This window comes from Callospermophilus lateralis, chromosome 1 (genome assembly GCF_048772815.1).
Source record: "Callospermophilus lateralis isolate mCalLat2 chromosome 1, mCalLat2.hap1, whole genome shotgun sequence".
NCBI lineage: Eukaryota > Metazoa > Chordata > Mammalia > Rodentia > Sciuridae > Callospermophilus > Callospermophilus lateralis.
Genome location: NC_135305.1, coordinates 199798980 through 199819896, shown reverse-complemented (window position 1 = coordinate 199819896; position 20917 = coordinate 199798980). Strand labels below are relative to the sequence as shown.

The window sequence follows — 20917 nt, the reverse complement described above, 5'->3', positions numbered from 1 at the left end:
TTGTGATTAATGAGAGGTGATACATTAAGTGCATTTACTTAATGGACCACACCCAACTTATAGTATTTGAGTATGTTTATAAGTTGTGTTAACTCTTTTGCTTCGCATCATAAGGTGATAGATTTAAACTAATTTTTAAAAAATAAACATATTTTTTTCCTCCTGAATAATACTCCCAAATGAAATCTAATTTGTCGATTATATATATCCAAAGGAAATAGTGAGCAAGATCCAGCAGATTGGATATATTCCTTCTTACTTGTAGATCGACTGGATGAGGAAGGAAAGGCTTATAATAGAATTAATTATCTTCAGATGAGCCTTTAATGCCACTAAGAGCCACAGGCATGTTTATTTTAACTGTTCCCCTGTGTTTATTTAACTGAAGCAATTACAAAATTTAAATTCAGAATTCAAAAGGCTTAAGAATGCTTTTGGATGTTGTGCACTATATATTATGGCTTATCATATTTTGCATTGAGATGTCTTACCTTGCTTTTCCTTACACTTTCAGGTAGATTAATTCAACAGTGTGTATTGTGGAATAGCAAGGAACAGAGGAGAGCTGACATGGAGAAACTGAAATTAGAAAACTTTAGCTGGATATGGTGGCACATGCCTGTAATCCCAGTGATTGGGAGGCCGAGGCAGGAGGATTGCAAAAATTCAAAGCCAGCCTCGGCAATTTATTAAGGCCCTAAGCAATTTAGCAAGACTCTGTCTCCCAAAAAAAAAAAAAAAAAAAAAAAGGAAACTTTACTCGAGTTGAAAGTGGGAAGATGGGGGAGAGTATTGGAATGGAAATTAAAGGATGGATTCAAGGAAGACTAAATGAGAAGGTAGGAGGTTCTGAGATCCTAGGTTTGATGAAGGGTGACAAAATTTCCATTTCTGGAGTCTGGAAAGTAGAGGCACAGCCCTTTTAGAGGGGAAAGATGAAGTTATTTCCATTCAACCTAAGTTTGTGTTGCTGACAAGATCCATTAGAAGTTAGAAATATAAGCTTTGATTTTGTAAGAGTTTGTGATGTAAAATTTGAATCATTTTCATTGGCTGATAGTTGAAACTGTGGAATAAAAAGATGAAAGGAAAGACTATGTACAACAGAAGGACATTATCTACATTTGGAATAAAGGTGTAGTCAAAGCAATAATAGAACCAGAATAGTACAGTTTCACAGAAAAGAGAGGATCTGTGCTAAGTTGAAAATCCTAGGGTAACTCACTCAAAGCAAACTTTTCTGATTTGTCCAAGGGTATGTATGCTCTTAGACTTGGAGTATACAGATATAGGTGTGCAGCATGGTTAAGAGTGTGAACTGGAGTAAAGTTCTTAGGATGTGGATTTCTGCTCCAATATTTGCTGGCCAGGTAAAACTGGGCAAGTTACCTTTCCTGGCTGTACCTCAAGGGATTATTTTGGCTGGGGATATAGCTCAGTGCTAGAGCATTTGCCTATCATACGCCAGGACTTGAGTTCAGTCCCCAGGGGAAAAAAATCCAAAAAACAAACAAAAGAACAGCAACAAAGATTATTTTGTGTATTAAAAGAAAATAAGCATCTAGCCTTGCTAATAAATAAGTGCTTGAAAATGGTAGTTATATTGTTAGGTCTCATCTTCCTTATTATCTGGAAAGTTTGAGGTGTTTTTTTTTTTCCTTCTTTTTTAAAATTTATATGGGACAGCAGAATGCATTACAATTCTTATTACACATATATAGAGCACAGTTTTTCATATCTCTGGTTGTATACACAGTATATTCACACCAATTTGTGTCTTCATACCTGTATTTAATTTGAGGTTTTGATTGTGAGATTTTCTGATAATATTGGTTAATTTTATAGAGTACGAAGGCAGATGTATTCCTTAACAGATTTTAGTACAGTTGGAATTTGATCCTGATATATTGCCATAAGCTTAATCACTATGTCTCAGACTGTGTACCTGGCACATGATGCTTGAAGATTATTTAGAGTTTATTTAATAATGTGGTACAGTCTCAGAAATGCTATATATTCTACAATCTTCTTTGGGATTCATAATGTATATTATTAAGGACTCTGGTTAAAAATAAAAACCAAAAAACCCCCTTAACTTAGCATTTTCCAAACTTACCAAACTTGTTATCCTAAGATCTCCTTTCTCCTCTTTACATAGTTAATTTTATGTATTGGAGTTTTATATATTTCAGTATTTATTTTATATACTCAGTCTCATCTATTTAAGAAAGTTTAAATTGAGATATAATTCAGATACTAACAATTTCACCATTTTAGAATATTCCATGCTTTTTAGTGTATTCATAAAGATATGCAATCATCACTTTATCTAATTGTAATGTTTCCTGAGCCCCAAAAGAACTCTCTTCTTAGTTAGCAGTCACTTCCTTTCTCTTCCTTTCCCCCCTGGCAACCAGTAATATACTTTCTGTCTGAATGTATGCCAATTCTGGACATTTCTTATAAGTAGAATTATATAATATGTGGCCTTTTATGTCTGACTTCTTTCACTCAGCAACATGTTGTCAAGATTTATCCATGTTGTAGCCTGTATCAATGTTTTATTCCTTTTTATGGCTGAATAATATTCCATTTTTTGATATCTCACATTTTATTTATCTAATCATTAATTGATGAAAGTTAGGATTATTTCTGCTCTTTGACTTTTGTGACTAAGGCTGCTATGAACATTTCTCATAAGTACATGTCTGGAGGTGGATATGGGAGTCGTATGACAACTCTGTTTAACTTTCTGAGGATGTGCTAAATTGTTTTCCAAAGCATTCTTCAGTACTGAAACTCTGTACCCAGTAATTAATAATTCCCCGTTCCCTTTTCCCCTCAGTCTTTGGCAACTACCATCCCACTTTTGGTCTCTATAATTTGATTACTTTAGGTACCTCATTAAAGTGGAGTTATACAATAGTTATTCTCTTGTGTCTGACTTAAGTCATTTATCATGTTTTTAAGATTCATACATATTAGCATATATTAAAACTTTCTTTTAAAGGCCAAATAATAATCCATTGTATGTATAAATCACAATTTTATCTATTTATCCACTGATGAACATTTAGATTGTTTCTACCTTTTGGCTATTGTGAATAATGCTGCTATGAACCTTGTTGTTTACATTATCTTGAGTCTTTGCTTTTAATTCTTTTGTATGTATATCCACAAGTGGAATATTGGCTCAAATGGTCATTATGTGTTTGGTTTTTTAACTTTGTTTCGTTTGTTTTATGTGTGTGAGGTACATGGTAAATGAATCTAAAGCAGTTCTTTTATGCCACTTTATTCTGAGGTAAAAATGTTAGTAGTACTTCCTAGAAGTATAATTTATGTACTCAAAATATTCTACTTAAAAATGTGTCAGTTATAAAGTATGTTTGTCTCTAGAAGGTAGGAAATCAACCTTTACTCCTTGCTGTGCTTACTATGTGGTAACAATGTATAGAATGAAACAAATAAGGGAGTATTAAATTCTGTTTACTTCTTTTAAAGTGTGTAGCTTAGTGGTATTTCTTTAATATCATCTCCAAAGGAGATAATTCCTGAGTTTTAGATAAAGTTGGCTAACTAACCAAGGAAAGAAAGTTTGTCTTTGGAGCCCAAGGGTTTTTTTTGTTTGTTTTGTTGATTGATTGATTGATTGATTGATTGATTGTTGTTGTTCTCTTTTGTTGTGAAAGAAGTCTTATTAAAGAATAGATTCTGTTGATCTATAACTTATGTTTTGTTAGGAAGTCTCATTTTAGTATAATTGTGCAGAATTGGCCATAGACAGATCCTAGAAGGTAGAATAGGCATTTTCGAGTTGAATTTCTAAAAAAGGTACAAAGCTAATACACATGGCAATGAAAATTCCTGCTTATTGCCATGGTAATATGTTAGAAAGGATTTGCAAGTTTTGTTACTGTGTTTTAAAAAAATATGTATTTTTTTGCTATGTATTGATGTATAACTTAGCCTCTAAGTCTTTTTCTATAAAATACAAAGGCTAGGAAGAATGTTGTCTACTCATAGTCCAGAGGGGTAAAGAAGACATCTTGGAGCAGAATACAAGATTTTTAAAAAATATTTTTTTAGTTTTACATGGACACAACATCTTTATTTTCTTTGTGTATCTTTATGTGGTGCTGAGGATGAAACCCAGTGCCTCACATGTGCAAGGCAAGTGCTCTACCACTGAGTCATAACCCCAGCCCCAGAATATAAGATTTTTAAAAGATAGAAGTCAATGTAAAATTTATGTGAGAATACTAATTGTTATGGATATGTTAGTGGTTATCACATAAGGGTATGTAAATTATAATTTATTTTGCATGGTTTTTTCTATTAAAAGGCCAGGTAAGCAGAATGGGAAATTGACAAAATTGAGGGAGTTAAATAGAAGTTAACTATTAAACTATTTTCTCTCCTTAAAGCCTTCTGTGACCTTGCTGGGTAAAACGAATTTCTCCCTCCAGCCTGCTTTGTTCCCCATAATCCTTGTGCTTATCTCCCTTAACTTTGATTGTGAGCTGCTTTAGGGCAGAAATGTCATATCCTACTGTGTATTTTAATCATCTCACATAATTGCTTACACATAGTAGATCCTTTTAAACATTGTTTGAGTCTTTTATTATGAGACTTGCACAAATATAATAAAACGGGAAGAAGCAACTACTGTAGTTATCAAAAGTAATAATCTAAATCAGAGTTAGAATGTGGCCAAGGACAGAGGAAACCTGTAAGATAGAAACCAGAGAGCAGATTTTAAGGTTTCATAGGATGCATCAAGTTATTTCCTTATCTCATTTCCTAACTGTGACTCTGGCCTATGGCCTGAAATTTGTTTATTTAGCAGACATTAAAGCATGAAGTTGTGGGACGATGGAAGCTTACAATTAATAAAGCACGACAGAGGCATGGGTATATTATATTGCTCTATGAAAGAGGGAATGCAGGGAAATCTTCATAGAAGATAATATTTTAGCTAAATCAGAGAAGGGAGAGTACTTCCTGCCAAGCAGATAGTCAGAGAGGCTTAGCCAAACACAGTTGTAGAGTCCAGGCAGAGAGAGAGAGAGAGAGAGAGAGAGAGAGAGAGATGGGATGCACCTGGTCCATATGTAACAAGTTCTGGGAAATAACGTGGGGACCTTACTATTTAGTAGTCTTATTTCTGTATTTGCCTCTTTTATCTTCTTTTGCATTGTTTCTTGGAGTTTTTGCTTTAATAGTTTTTTATTAATAGTGGGGAGCAAGGGAGGTATTTTACACGGCTGAGTGACATAAACAGAAATATGTTAGTATGCATTAGAGGGCAGATTCTGGAGGTAAGAAGATGGTTTTGGAGGCAGTTGGAGTAAGTCCAAGCAAGAGATGTGTTCCTGTTGTATGCTTCCATTTATATGAGATGTGCATAGGCAAATTTAGAAGGTAGATTAATTGGAAAGTAGTTTGGTGGTTGCCAGGAACTGGAGGTAAGGTGTGATAGGGAGTGGCTACTAATAAATAAAGGGTTTCTTTTTGGGGTGATGACAATATCCTATCCTATCACAGTAGTGATTATTGTATGTCCTTGTACAATATTATATTAAAAACCACTGAATGTATACTTTTAAATAGTGATTTTTTAAAATTTTTGGTTGTACTGGGGTCTGAACCCAGGGTCTTGCACATGCTAGGCAAGTGCTCTACCACTAAGCTACATCCTAGTCTCCCAACCCTTTTTATTTTCTTCTGAGATAGAATCCTGCTCTTGAACTTGTTGTCCTCCTGCTTACCCTCTTGAACAGCTGGAATTACAAAGAGGTGCTGGTATGCTTGTTTAAATGGCGAATTTGATAACATGCAAAGTGTATCCTAATTTAAGAAAAGGCAAGGCTGGAAAAAGAGACAGAAAGAGACTATATAGAATGTATGTAGAGTTCCTGAAAAAAGTATGGTTTGAGAGATATTCAGTGATGGAGAATTGGTATCATTTAGAGACTGAATATTGCCAACATGCAAAATGAAATAGTAGCTGGTTCTGAAATTTCTAGTTTTGTGTGATTGAATTGATGGGGAAAGAAATGCTAGAAAAAGATCATTTTGGAGACATATGTAGTGAACTGTTTGAAATATGTTAAATGTGTAAGCAAGGTAGGCCATTAAAGATAATAATCTAGCTGTGAGGAGAGACTTTGGAACTAGAGAGAGAAACAGATGTATAGAAGTTGACTGAAGAGGCCAGTCAAACTTGCTGACATCTTCCATATCTCCTTTAGAAAGTCATGTTCTTTTTGCTTCGTATCCTCAAATGTGGTATAAAGGTTGTTTTTGTTTTTGTTTTGTAAAGCTGAGTTTTACATTACTTTTCAGGCAGAGGCAAGGCTAGCAGCAAAACGCGCTGCCCGGGCAGAAGCAAGAGATATACGCATGAGAGAACTGGAACGACAACAAAAAGAGGTAATTTGGGGAAATAGAACCATAATTTCATGCTTACCTCTCCCCCCCAAAAAAATCAATACTTGGCCTGTTTAATTCTGATTCCTTTTGAAACACTGGGAATAGTCTAACCTGCTATATGTGTTTTAATAAGCCATTATGTGTTAATCAATGAAATGTAATATTTGTTTTAAATAGTAAATGATTTTGTTTTTTTGTGTATGCATTGTTAGAAGTTCTTATTAACAAGTGCTTTACTTATGTTCACTAAAGTAGGTGTGGAGATGACAAAACTATTTAGTATACCCCTAAATGTCCTAGTATTTGGATTAATTGTGATATCTGTATAGTAAAACAGTGACAGATTAGTCTTATAATTTTGAGACATATTTAATAATCATTAAAAATATTCATGTAAAAAAATGAAAAGAAAAAGAAAAACAAGTGAAACTGTAAAACTGATAGGACCCAATTTTGTGTTACAAAAATTAGTACCAATCTATAGGGTCAACCTCCTAGAAAGAATATTGATTACTATCAACACTTTGGTTTGACTGTGTTGGAGTTATGATTGATTTTACATACTTTTTTTTCCTAGCTTACAAATTTTTTTTTTTTAATATTTATTTTTAAATTTTTGGTGGACACAACATCTTTATATGTGGTGCTGAGGATCGAACCCAGGCCGCACGCATGCCAAGTGAGCGCGCTACCGCTAGAGCCACATCCCCAGCCCCTAGCTTACAAATTTTTGATACGATATTGTCATCAGAAAAGCAGAAAAAGACTTATGGAAATTGAACTGACTAAAATGAAATACTTTTTATGCTTTCCTTCTGACAGTGACTTGGCCCTAAAAATCCCCATAAAAATATTTTTGATATTGTATTAGTACAAGGGGGAAACACCTGTGGGTAAATATTAAGCACTTTTGTTTTATGTTAGTGGTGGATTTTCTGTTAGTGAGTTAAAAAGAAATTTATGTAGTCTGTTTTATCATAGTTCAAAAATAGTTGATGTTGCTAATTTTTTTAACCTCATAAAGTTTCAAATATCAAATAGAAATTTTGACTGAAAATGGAAATGTTACCATGTATTGTCTTTTATATTCATAGGATTTTACTAGAATATAAACAGGAGACAGTTATTACATATAAGTTCTATTTATGATCTTCTAAACTTCAGAGAACCATGCATCTTTCTATTATTGAACCTATTTAGCTTCATAGTTTTGTATAGGTGAATGTGTAACTTTGAGTCACCTATCATGTTCTTTAGGGCAAATATGTATGAATAAGAATTTTTTGGAGAATACAGTGTTTTGGAAACTGTTCAGTTATGAAACTTTTGTATTTGTAGCACTCTCATCATTCCTTTGACAAGAAATGGGGACAAATTCACAAGTGGCTGGTAGGCTAGAATTGCCTGTCCTGCATGTTGTGATAAGTTGCTGACATAATGCAGTTTTGAAGTAAAACATTGACTAATGGTTTGCAAAGTAGAAGTGTTTGGCCTGTGTGAACCTAAAGGTCATGAAATATCTGTTCTGGCTGAAGTGAACCAAATGTGTACTTGGAATCCAATCATTTTCTGTTGTGATCAGCAACTTCACTTTCGTTTCATGAGTGCCCCTGAAAAAGAAAGATTGAGAAAATGAATGCTTGTTTTCTTCTTATGGGTTTGTCCTTTTCTTCTTCATATCCTTCCTTTCCCCCATCCTCTTTAAGAAAACTGAGTCCCTTGGGTCTCCGTGAAGAGATGACATAAGTCATTCTTCCATGTTCCCTGAAAACGATTCTTTTTAGCTCAGCTCTCTCAGCTCCTTTCCAAGTCCTTTACCACAACTTCCAGGTTTGTTAGCTCTAAAAGCAATTCGTAAATCAGTAAAAGTTATTGTGAATCACTCCTAAATTTGAATGTTTTTCAAAGTTTATTAGTTCTCTGTCTCTTTTTGTAAGGGTTCTGAACTTGGTATGTGACTGAACTTGGGAGGTAAAATATAAAACCTTAAAATTTCATGCAGACTTTTGGAAGTATGTGTAGACATTGAAAGTACGTATAGATTTTTGTTTTTTGTTTTTGACAGTGCTGGGGATTGAACTCAGGGGCTTTGAGTGTGTACTAGGCAAGTACTCTTTCCACTGAATACCCCAAAACCAGAAGTATATGTATTTTTATGGGAAGTGCTCACAGGTATTTTTATCATAAGAGAAAGTCTATGACTCCTGCAGGGTTAAAAACCATTGTCTGATTGCTGATAAACAAGCAGCTTCCATAAGCAAATTTCTCCTATAGCAGAATTTTAAGGTATAACCAGAATTAAAATATTTATATGTAATGACCCTTGAACTTAAACCTTTATCATAATTCTCATTGAGATATTGTTTTATAAAAGAAAGAAAAAAGATGCTTGGTAACTTTAAATTGCATGATTCCTTATGGATGTGTTTGTTATTTTGGAGTGGAGTTTGTTCCTGCTTGTAACTAAAGCTAGCCTAATTTATGTATTTAATGTGCCTTCTGTGGGTTAGTATTATTGTTGATGCATTAAAAATGCTTCATGTAAATAAAACAAATCACTTAATTGCAAATTTTCCCAGGAAAATTAGCTTTATTTGTTGTTTAAATTGTGTATTATCATTCTAAAGTTAAATGGCCAAAGCTTTTAGTGTTATAGAGCAAACCAAAAAAATATTAAACAAAAATAGAAAAGCATATATTAGAAATCTAATATTTGATTTGTATATTCAAGGACCATGAAAATCTCCCCTAACTTTAATACTTTTTTGTGTGAGACTGATTTGTTGGAACATGAATTAGGGAACAGAAGGACATGGGGCTCATGGGCTCAGCAATGAAGCTAACTTGAGAAACCCCTGTGCATCAATCAGTGTGCTGTATTAGTGCTTTTTACCTAGGTTCCATTTCACATTTTAAGACAGGTAACACTATTTCCATTTTATAGATGAGAAGATAAAGGATTGTTAAACTAACTTGCTGTATAGTTCTTGGCAGAGTTGGAATTTTCAAGGTAGAGAGTGCCACAGCTGCCAGTAGTTTGCAAAGTGACACAACCAGGTGGAGCCTACATTTTCCTGGGCCTCCAGATAATCTTAATTTAGCCAACTTTCAATGAACCTAATCATTCTGATTTTAAATCTGTTGCCTTTAATCAGTAACATGTTGGTGTATGTCTGGAGGAGTAGATGCAGTTTCTAATGTTTTCCAATTTGAAACTGAAGGAGTGACTCTAGCCTGAACTTAGAAAATTTAATTTGTTGATAGAGAAGATAGTCAATTTCATGGGGGCCGTGGTTTTCTTTCTTTTTTTTTGGGGGGGGGTACAAGGGATTGAACTCAGGGGCACTCAACCACTGAGCCACATCCCCAGCCCTATTTTGTATTTTATTTAGAGACAGGGTCTCATTGAGTTGCTTAGCACCTTGCTTTTGCCGAGGCTGGCTTTAAACTTGTGATCCTCCTTCCTGAGCCTCCCAAGCCACTGGGATTATAGTTGTGTGCCACCATGGCCTGGTTTGTGGTTTTCTTTTAAGGAAACCATTTCATACTCACTTCAAGTGAACTTTACCAAAACATAGTATGTTTTATTTTCATAAGTTGAATTTAAATTTATTAAAACATTATTTACCAGATCGTTTGGAACAAATATACAACCATCTTTTACAACATCATTCTATTAACTCAGGTTTCTTTAATCATAAGGAGGATTCCTGGAGTAATGACAATGTGTGTTGCTTTCCTTGACTATGCAAGAAAGGGATACTCTGCCTTGTAATTTGTTCCTAAAAACACGGTTTACTGTAATTTATATTTGGCCAGTGGTGCTGTTAATTCAAGAAAAGTCATTGGCAGTTAAATCCTACTCTAGAAATACCTGGGAGATGAAGCTTTTTGTTTTTCCAGAGAAGGAGGAGTCTTGAGTAAAAAACAGAATCCCTTACCACCACCACCTGGCTCCTTGTAATTAATGAAGAATTAGCTAGTGTAGGATGGTATCTTTAAGATTCGGTGGTCTGGTGAGCCTGAGGATCTGTATGCCTGTCCCAGGTTTATGACTTTGCAGATACTTACTTAATCTTTCTTTTTGTTTTTTAAATATATTTCTTTTTAGTTGTTGATAGATCTTTATTTTATTTATTTATATGCAGTACTGAGAATCAAACCCAGTGCCTCACACACGCCAGGCAAGTGTGCTTCTGCTGAGCCATAGCTCCAGCCCTCTTACTTAATCTTTCTGTGGTATAACTTTTCTTCCTGTAAAATGAAGGGATCAGACTAGGTGGTCTCTAAGGACCCTTTGAACTCTTAAAAATAATTATAGAGTTGTTACTAGAGTCTTTTATACAAGGGTTTCCTTCTGTTTGCTACTATGCAAAAGTTTCAAAGTATGAGGAGTAATTAAAATTTTCCCATGTGCTTTCTTTGCCTAATATAAGAGAGGTGATACTTGGCAGACTCTTGGTAGATTCTTGGTAGACTCTGGGTAGAACATGTGTTTTGAATGTTTTTGGTATAATAAAAGTTTCTTTGAGCTTGCCTTACTATTTTACCTGAACATTTACTTTTTAGTTAGGTTTAGAGAAGTTCTTCTGTTCAGTGTGGTAGCCACTAGTCATGTGTAGGTGTTAAATTTTAATTTAAATTGACCAAAAATAAATGCAACTTAAAATTTAGTTTCAAGTGCTCAGTAGACACATGTGGCTACTAGCTATCATGTAATGAGAGCACAAATAAAGAACACTTTCATTCTCTCAGAAAAGGCCGTTGGATAGTGCTTATTTAAGGTATAGTTTATGATTATGGGAATAAACTGTATTCTCTCTTCAAATTGCCTGGCCTATATGGGAGTTATGTTTTCTTTTCAGTCTTTTGATGTCTCTTTAAGCAAGGCTTTCAAATGGAGCTAAATGAAAAGCTGTTCATTTTTTTGTGTGTATATGGTGCTGGGATTGGATCTGGGGCCTGGTGCTTGCTTGCTAGGCAAGTATTCTATTGCTGAGCCACACCCCCAGCCCAAAAACTGTTTAAATATAGAGGTATATCTGAACTTCATAAGGTATTTTAATTAATTTAGAATTATAATAATAATTGAAAATAAATATGAATTCAACTGTCTTTGCTGCATCTTTGGAATATGCTTTTTAGATTTTTTTTAAACAAATACTCCTATGTGGTTGGTACAGTGAGAAGAAAGGCTAACATAAAGTGAAGCTTGAACATTAAACCTTGAATATTACTCTAATACCCAAAATAACATTGAGAGGTGCATGTAGAATTAATTTCGCTGAGAGGTGCATGTAGAATAAATTTGCCTCCTGGTTGGTTAAACTAACCAAGTTAACCAGACTGGCATTGGTTATTGTTTAAGCTGTATACCCTGCCAGGCTAATGCATATACTCCCAAAACTTTTGTGGTGTAACTGGATAAAGAAAATGAAGAAATTTGCTTGGTTCCTGTGTCTGTTGTATAGCAGAAAATGTGAATCTAAAGATCAGAACACCTGATTGGAAATTGAAACATTGAATCATAATGGTGCTTATGAATACATGTCAGAGCAAATTTGATCAATTTGGCAATGTACATAGCAGATGTCAACCAGGATATTTTTGGAATTATACTCAAAGATCATGACCAAAAAGAGATAATATATTATTATGTTTTGGTTGAATTACTGTTTCTATTTTGAAATGAATAGTCATATATACCCCCATGTATTTGTTCTACTTATGAAATGATCATGTTGGATTGCCATGAGGTGTTGTGGCATTGATTGTTTTTGGAAAAGATATTGTGAATATTGACAGAAGTGAATCTACTTAAGACATTTTGTGTAGACTTTAATGTAAATTACTTTAATACTTTGACTTTGAAATTATGAAATATCAGAAATTCCTTTTGGTTTTAGGTGACAATGTTCTTAGGGCTAGCCATTTGATTTCACATGTGTCAGGCTTTAGTGCTCCATTGCTAATAACAGAATATGGAAAAATTTAGAATCATGTATGCTTTAGTCAACTAATGTTAAGCTATAGTCAATCTTTATAAACCACATCAGGTGTGACTCTTGAGATAACTTAATCAACTTTAAAATATGTGATTTTTTTTCTAAGCATAATTAGTTTTTTTTTCTTTTACTTTGTTTTTGTTTTTGTTTTTAATTTTTGGTGCTAGGGTTTGAAGCCTCTACCATTGAGCTATATCCCCAGCCCATTTTTATATTTGAGATAGAGTCTTACTAAGTTCCCAAGGCTGGCTTCAAACTTGTGGTACTTCTATCTTAGCCTCCTTAATCACTGGGACTATACGTGTGTGCCATCACACCTGGCTAAACATCTATTTTGAATGCTGAGCTCAACATCTGTTAAGTATAACTGTGTATATTTATCTTGGTGTTTTGAGCTCTTTTGGTCAGATGTAGATAGTATCTTACATGTGGTTAGTTGTACATACATATGATAAAAATTGCCAACATTATTTCTGCTTTCTAACCAAAGCATGCAATTGCCACAAACTCAGCTTTTAAAGTGAAGTTGTCCAAACCTGCCTGCGCTAAGATGTTGTACTGTTAATTTACTGATTTTTGCTCCATTTTTCTGATAAACACTGGTCTGTTCAGTGAATAACCTTCCATGTACTTTCTCCTTTCCCAGGAAGATTCCGAAAGGGCCAGGTATTCGCACCGGTCCAGTCATCACCGTTCTTATCTGGTTTGTAATAACATATAAACTTGCCCCTAATGCTTTTCTTCATTAATTTTATGTAGTCACTCACAAATTTGTACTGTTTATTTTTATTTTTATCAGGGAGTTGAGGATACATTGTCCTTCCGAAGTCCTGGCAGTCACAGGGTTGGTATTTTAAGTTGTTTACATACCATAGTAGCAAAGCTTTTATATGTGAGCTTGCTTCAGAATCAGTGATTATATAAACAATCAGATAGTGTTCATATATTCTTTTTCCTTTTTTTTTTAAAGTGGAAATATTGTCAAAGTTATCTCACTGGAAAAAAAAGATGCTTTCTCTCAAATTATTGCTATAAGTAAATCATTTTTAAAATCTTGAATATTTTCGTCTATTAATATATCTATTCTATTTTTCTATAGAAGGCCCTTTGATTTCAGAAAATTATCACAAAATAATAAGATTGATTTTATAGAATAATATCTGTTTGGGTCTGACTTTTAGATTTCTCCTACTTTCATATTTTCTTTTTTCTTTTTTTTTTTCTGTATTGGGGGTTGAATCCAGGGGCACTCGACCACTGAGCCATATCCCAGCCCTAATTTATATTTTATTTAGAGACAGGGTCTCAAAGAGTTGCTTAGCCCCTCACTTTTTGATGAGGCTGGCTTTGAACTCATAATCCTCCTGCCTCAGCCTCCCCAACTGCGAGATTTCAGGCATGTGCCACTGCACATGGCCTACTTTCATATTTTAAAAAGTGACAGTTTATTAAATGGGAAGTAGCTTTGAGGCTTGGGTGGCTAATTACAATTTTATTACATGGAAAATTTGAGCTGTTGATTTAAAAAATTCTTTGCTTTTCTTATGTATAGGAATTATGCTTTGACATTTTGATCAATAGTTTATAGAATGTTCTGGTGTTTTAGCATAAGTTATTAAAAATCAAAGGAAATGAGAATTTGCTCCTTACATACTTGCATATTGTGCTTAAACACTCATCTCTCTTTTCTTAGGGAATTATGCTTTATAGTAAAGCAATGCTTTTAATTTTTACAGTGATAATGCCATATATAATATATTTTTTTACATATAGATTTTTCATTAGTAAAATGATTTTTTCTCATTATTTTCCCCCAACTCTTAATTTTTCTTCCTATTTTTTATAATATGTAATAATGATAAGTGTGTTCTGACATGTTAGTTATTGACATCTTTGTATTCATAAATAGTTTATCATGCTGGTTGTTTTTGTTTATGAATGTAATCTTTTTCTTTTTAGAGTAAGTGCATAGACTAATTTTTGAATCATGAATATTTTGGTTAGTTACAAATTTTTTAGAATTTTAAGAATATTAACAAATCTTCAAGAAAGTCCAAGATAATCAGTGGCTTAATGTGGTTTTTCAAGGCTGGGTGTGGTGGTGCATGCCTGTAATCCCAGCGGCTTGGGAGGCTAAGGTAGGAGAATCTCAAGTTCAAAGCCAGCCATAGCAACTTAGTGAGGTGCTAAGCAACTCAATTAGGCCCTGTCTCTAAATAAAATACAAAATAGGGCTGGGAATGTGGCTCAGTGGTAGAGTGCCGCTGGGTTCAATCCATAGTCCAAAAAAAAGTGGATTGTTTTTCAGAAAGAAAATGCTTTCTTAATGCTTTCCTCTGGAGATACTTTTTTTAAAAATACTTTGAAAAGAATCATGTAGTGAGTTAACAAACGCTTCAAAGTTGAATGTCAGGGGCTATGAAAATAATCCCCCCCTTTTTAAAATGTAGGTATTTTTAGTTGTATATGGACACAACATCTTTATTTTCTTTTTGTGTGGTGCTGAGGATCGAACCCAGTGCCTTACGCATGCTAGGCGAGTGCTCTACCGCTGAGCCGCAACCTAAGCCCCCACTCCTTGTTTTTAAGAGAGAGAGAATTTTTTTAATATTTATTTTTTAGTTATTGGCGGACACAACATCTTTGTTTGTATGTGGTGCTGAGGATCAAACCTGGGCCGCACGCATGCCAGGCGAGCGCACTACCGCTTGAGCCACATCCCCAGTCCCCACTCCTTGTTTTTAATGTATGACTTTTTACTTTGTTTTCTATTATGTTCATAGTGTGAATTTTCACATATTTGGTATCAAATTTCTTTGTAAATTTGTATGACATTAGGGAAACTTGATTATGTTAGTTTAACTTAAATGGCAAAATCTACCAAGTTTGACTTAAATAAACAAATAACAAATAAACAAAAAAGAAATCTACCATTAAGCTTCTAGGGTGGTATTTTCCTAGAGTGTCTGTAGACTAATGAAGTTGATTTTGTGTGTGTGTGTAAATTGTATTAATAAACAAATGTAAGGATAATTTTAACTCACCAGTTTTTGTGGTACTAAGGATTAAACCCTGAAGTGCTTTACCACTGAGTGACACCCACAACCCTTATTATTTTTAATTTTGAGACAGGGTCTTAATGAGTTACTAAGGTTCTTGCTAAATTGTTAAGGCTGGCCTCAAACTTGTGCCTGCCTCAACCTACAGAATTGCTAGGATTATAGGTGTGCCATTGTTCTGGGTCAGTTTTTCCCTCCACCATAATGATTAATGAAAATCTGTTATTATGGGATAAAGTTCTCAATATTTATTTATTTTTAAAATTTTTAAAATTTTTTAAAATTTTTCTTTTATTGGTTGTTCAAAACATTACAAAGCTCTTGACATATTTAAAAAAAAAATCAATGTGTGAACTTGAAGAGTAATAGAAGTTTTACACCCTAGAGGAGACTATGGTACTCTGTTATCTCTAAGTGTATACATTAAACACACTGGAGATATGTGGACATTTCCAGAAATAAGTCAGAATGCTCACTCGTTACATTGTTTAAAAGAAATACAATTGAGTTTTTTCCTGTTTTAACTAGATAATATTGGAAGTTCTAAGTTTTCGTAAGATTGTTTGCCTTTTGCGGGGACAGGGTGCTGGGTGTGGATTGAACATGTTAAACATACATTCTACCACTGAGCTACACCTTCAGTCTCTGGTTATTTGCTTTTTAAAATAACTATCTGCTAAGCTGAATATGTTAGAGAACTTTTGTCCTCTGTGTAAATAAATGTAATAAATGATGGCCAAAATTTTCTTCTGCTTTACCATATAATTTTTTTAGATATTTTTTTTTAGTTGTAGATGAACACAATATCTTTATTTATTTATTTTTATGTGGTGCTGAGGATCGAACCCAGTGCTGCACATGTGCGAGGCAAGCACTCTGCCACTGAGCCACAACTCTAGCCCTCTTCCCCTTATTTTTTTAAAAAAATTTTACTTACAAGCTATGTATTAGGAGGTCTAATACTTTTTTGAACCTCATATTTGGTGTGAGAACCTTAATGGGATCTGGATGTGAGGCAGCTGCATTTATGATTTTATCCTTTTGTTCAGTTACCTCGCAGATATTACCCTTTTGAAAGGTGACTTGCCAGAAGCTATTTGAGCTGGAAATGTTGGTGTTAATGTTATAGATTTAGTATTTTAAAAAAAGCAAAATTAGTTCAAGACTGTGAATGGTAGAGTTAGGGGAGGGAGAATAAATCAAAACCTCAATTTATTATTGAGATAATCTGTATCTATTAGTTATGTGTAATGATGAGATCATTAACAGGGTGGAATATTAAAAACTGCCTTAAAATTAATCTTAAAAATGCTTGGTTATGATCAGCTCAGTGGTGCATGCCTGTAATCTCAGCAACTCAGGAGACTGAGGCAGCTGGATCACAAGTTTGAAGCCAGCTTCTACAACTTAGTCCTTGTTTCCAAATTAAAAATTAAAAGGGCTGGAGATATAGTTAAGTGTTAAGTATCCTTGAGTTCAGTTCCAGTATTGAAGATGGGGTAGAAATGCTTGGTTATTGGTTTGTGTATTGAAATACTAGAGGGCAATAAGGTAAAGATCTAAAATTAGAAAATGATATGATCTTGAATTACACTGGGAGGAATAATTGCCATTTCTCGTGGGTAAAGATTTTTACTTTTAGTTTCTATTTATATGTTAATAGCCTTGATATAATTTCAATGAATTTAGTTTTTAAAATATCCTTATAATTTATTTTTTTATCATTAACTGCTATACTGTCTAATATTACTAAAGAACCCATCAAAGGATGTTACTGGGACACTTTGGAGCAGAACCTGTACACCGAAGAGGAGAGACATCATGGTGTGTAATCCAGAAATGTGTGGTGATAGAGTTCTGTACATTCATTGATTTTCAGTGTCCTGGGGTTTGAGTAATAGGTGCATTCTGATTAAAAACTGACACTTGCTGAACTTTGTTTCTACAACCTTTTGCTCTACTTTATTTTGTTTCCATGTGAAAATTTTCAGGCAGGTTTCTCTTGAAAGTTGGAGCGGTTTTTTTTTTTTTTTTCTCTTTTAAATAGATTGCAATAGCAAATTTGGAAATGTTTTAGCTAGCACCCTTAATATCCCCAATTTTCCTTCTTTTGATATATCATTTGTTTTTAAGCAACATAAATAGCAACTTTCACTTATTAAGCCAAACTCTTTTCGTTTGCCCAGTTGTTCTGGTGGCAGTTATGATGTATACCCCTACCAGATAGACTGAGCAGTTTTAAAACCAGCCGAACTTTTGCATTATATTTTGGAGAAAGAATTGAAACAGATAAATTTTTCAGTTCAGTTTGTTAAAATCTATTCCTATGCAAAATGCAATTGGTACAACAGAGTATAAGAAGATATGTCCTTTCTCTTCGCTGAATTTATCTTGTTGATGAGATAGAATCATTTATATGTTAGAGGTGTGACTTGAGTAATATGTTTTTTGAGCCATGGATTTTTTTTTAAACTAAAGGTATTTTAGTTATACTAAAGGTATATCTTTTTAACTTAAGATATTTTAATTGAGGAAAAAAAGTAAATGAAACTTCTGTAGAAAAGGAACTTTATTTTCTGAGAAACATCTCTCACCATGAAGTCATATTTTACCATCATACATCATTTACCAAATGCACACCTGTATGCATTTTAGAAAATTTTGTTACATATGCAACAATAACACTCCTTATTGTTTGCTTTTCTGCTACTTTCAGAATAAAAGAAAAAGCACACACATGTAGATAATTTGTTCAAGTCTTTTTTGATATAGCAATAACATTTTTAATAATTTGAAACCAATGGTAAAATTGTTCCTCCTAACCTAATACTTTATGAATTGCATTTTTTGATGTTTCTGCCATCTGTGTTGTAAATGACCAATTATTATGCACGAAGGGCGTGACTTTGTTCTGTTCATGCTATTATATTAATGCTATATAAGAAGTAGATTGTATAGTCTGGTCTTCTAATATATTTTAAGCTTTTTAGAATTGCGGCCGTTACAATAAGAAATATTTTTTATATCATGATCTAGTATATAATGCAGATCCCTGGATGTGTGTATATGAATATACAAATATATGAAAAATATTACTGAAACAAAAGTTTTACAAAATAATGTTAACTTTTACTGTGCTCAACGCTTTCTAATATTTTATCTTCTAAAATGGTAGTTGAAACCACTAAATTGATTTCATGACTGGCTTGTAACCTGTAATTAGGAAAACATTACTTTAGATCAGATTTTTGATTAGCATTCTATAAAATCCTAAATGGATGTAAGAGTCATAAAGGTTTTTTTTTTTTAAACCAAACAATTAGTGTTTAAAATAATTGAAGAACTTGTTCATTGCTGTTATTTATTTTATACATTGACATGCTGGGTAAGATGACTTTCAACATGTAAGCTAGAAGGCTTAAAAAATGTTAGGAAACCACCATTTTGTGTAGTTACTATTTACTTCATTTTCTTGGATTTGAAATTTGGTATCACACATACTATCTTATTTTTATATTTGTGGTTTTTATTTTTTTTAAACATTTATTTATTTATTTTGTGTAGTGCTGAGGATTGAACCCAGTGTTTTGCGTGTAGTTTGGCAAGCACTCTACCATTAAGTTACTTCCTCAACCCTTACTTTTTTAAAGGACCCTAGATTAATTGTGGATTTTGTGGTTTTTAGCATGAATTTTGTATATTTTCTTTGATTTATATTTAATGTCACATTTGTATTGTATTCTGTGCATTCCATATTTTGCTATGACCAAGTTTCTCATATTGTTTAGCATTTTCTTGAGGAAGGAAGTTTATCAGGTGTGTGTTTAGAGTAGATCCAAGGGAATGCTCTGCATTTTGTTGCTGCAGTGGTTCTTTTGTAAGCTTGGTCTTGCCTCATTGCCTGTTCATTCCCTGCTTTTGCCATTTTTCAAATAGTGGGAAGTGATAGTAATAGTCATGTAACTAAAAGTATCATTGACTTCAGGATATGTAATCCTTACTTTTGAAGGCTCCCTTAGGTTTTGTGTTATAATATACTGAGATTGAATCATCTCACCATTACTGATTATGAATTTGATATTTGAAAGAAAAATAAATTGTTTCTTTTTGATAGTTTTTAAGACGTGGGGATTTTAAGATATTTGCTCTATTGCCCAGGCTGGCCTTGAACTCCTGGGTGTAAGCATTCCTTTATCGTAAGCATTCCTTTATTGAGCCTCCTGCATAGCTGGGACTATAAATGTGATCCACTATGCCCATCTTTAAACATACATTTGTAATTACACATACAGTTCAGCAATAACTTAAACTAGGAAAGATTAAGGGGAAGAAAATTCTTTAATTCAAATGTAATAGCTTTTGTATTTGATGATTTTTTTTTTTTTTTTTTGTCTTTAAAATAATGCTGGATTTTAACCTGCAAATGTTACTTTCCCCCCCACCTTCTTTTTTATGTTCTTTACTTTGGAACTACAACCATTCTTTCATCTTTTCCTGAAATTAAGTATGATACTCTCAAGGATAGATCATCAAGACTTTCATCATTAGTATGTAGTGCATGACTTTGTGTTAAGTGTGGAGTTTTGCTTCATAAACACCAATTATTAGTAAACATAGATTATGACTAACTTTCATGGTTTTCTTATGATTTTCTGGGGAAAATGTGTGATTAACAAGCAAAAATTATTGTAATGGTGGCATAATTTATTATGTAAATAGTGATTTTTTTCTTTAGAATTTCTAGGATATATAAAAATGTTTTGATTCCCTATTCAAGATTAAGATTGGTAGTAATATTATTTCTTAAAATAGTGAACCACTCCCTTAATAACACTCATTACCCTGGAGGACATGTTTCTAACAGTGTTTGATTCACATTCTGCTCCCCAGGCCTGTTTCATGTTATGTGTCACAAACTAGCGGGCATGAGGTTGGTGAATAGAAAGTATCCAGTAGTGATAGATGATATTTTAGGCATTAATGATGTTCAGGCATTTTGGCTTGATTTGGTAATGTCATATTAGTTAAGTAGTTAAGCTATAGATTGTTTTCCTGGGGTTAATATTAGGTAAGCAGGTTGCTCGAGTTTCTAGATTACCTAGACATCTCTTAAAATAGTTACACTAATATATAGAAGGAAAGGTGCATGTTCAATAATAAAAGAAAACTGGGTTTATAATTATTGATTCAGGATCTAGCTGTGCATGTCAAATAGTTTTTCTAGAGCAGTCTGTTGTTGACTTTTTTTAATTTTAATTTTTTAATATATATTTTTTAGTTGTTGGACACAATATCTTCATTTTATTTTTTATTTGCTATTTTTTAGTTGTATAGTTGTTGGCTGTTCATAGATAGACACACTTTACATACCTATATATTTATATATATTTATTTTATGTATATATTTATATATGTACA

At 33.4% G+C, this 20917-nt stretch overlaps 1 protein-coding gene across 24 annotated transcripts in view; it reads left to right on the top strand.

Annotated features, from left to right (window-relative positions):
* Positions 1 to 20917, top strand: part of Lrrfip2 (LRR binding FLII interacting protein 2) — an 89676-nt gene that overhangs the window by 20920 nt on the left and 47839 nt on the right. For 10 of the 24 annotated variants that reach the window (XM_076843498.2, XM_076843563.2, XM_076843528.2 and 7 more), the window contains 6 exons: positions 6349 to 6435; positions 7774 to 7824; positions 13087 to 13143; positions 13240 to 13284; positions 17255 to 17323; positions 20005 to 20046. In XM_076843498.2, the coding sequence (XP_076699613.1) occupies positions 6349 to 6435; positions 7774 to 7824; positions 13087 to 13143; positions 13240 to 13284; positions 17255 to 17323; positions 20005 to 20046 (351 nt within the window). The remainder of the gene's footprint in view (positions 1 to 6348; positions 6436 to 7773; positions 7825 to 13086; positions 13144 to 13239; positions 13285 to 17254; positions 17324 to 20004; positions 20047 to 20917) is intronic. The other 14 variants (XM_076843559.2, XM_076843535.2, XM_076843578.2 and 11 more) reach the window with 8 other exon arrangements.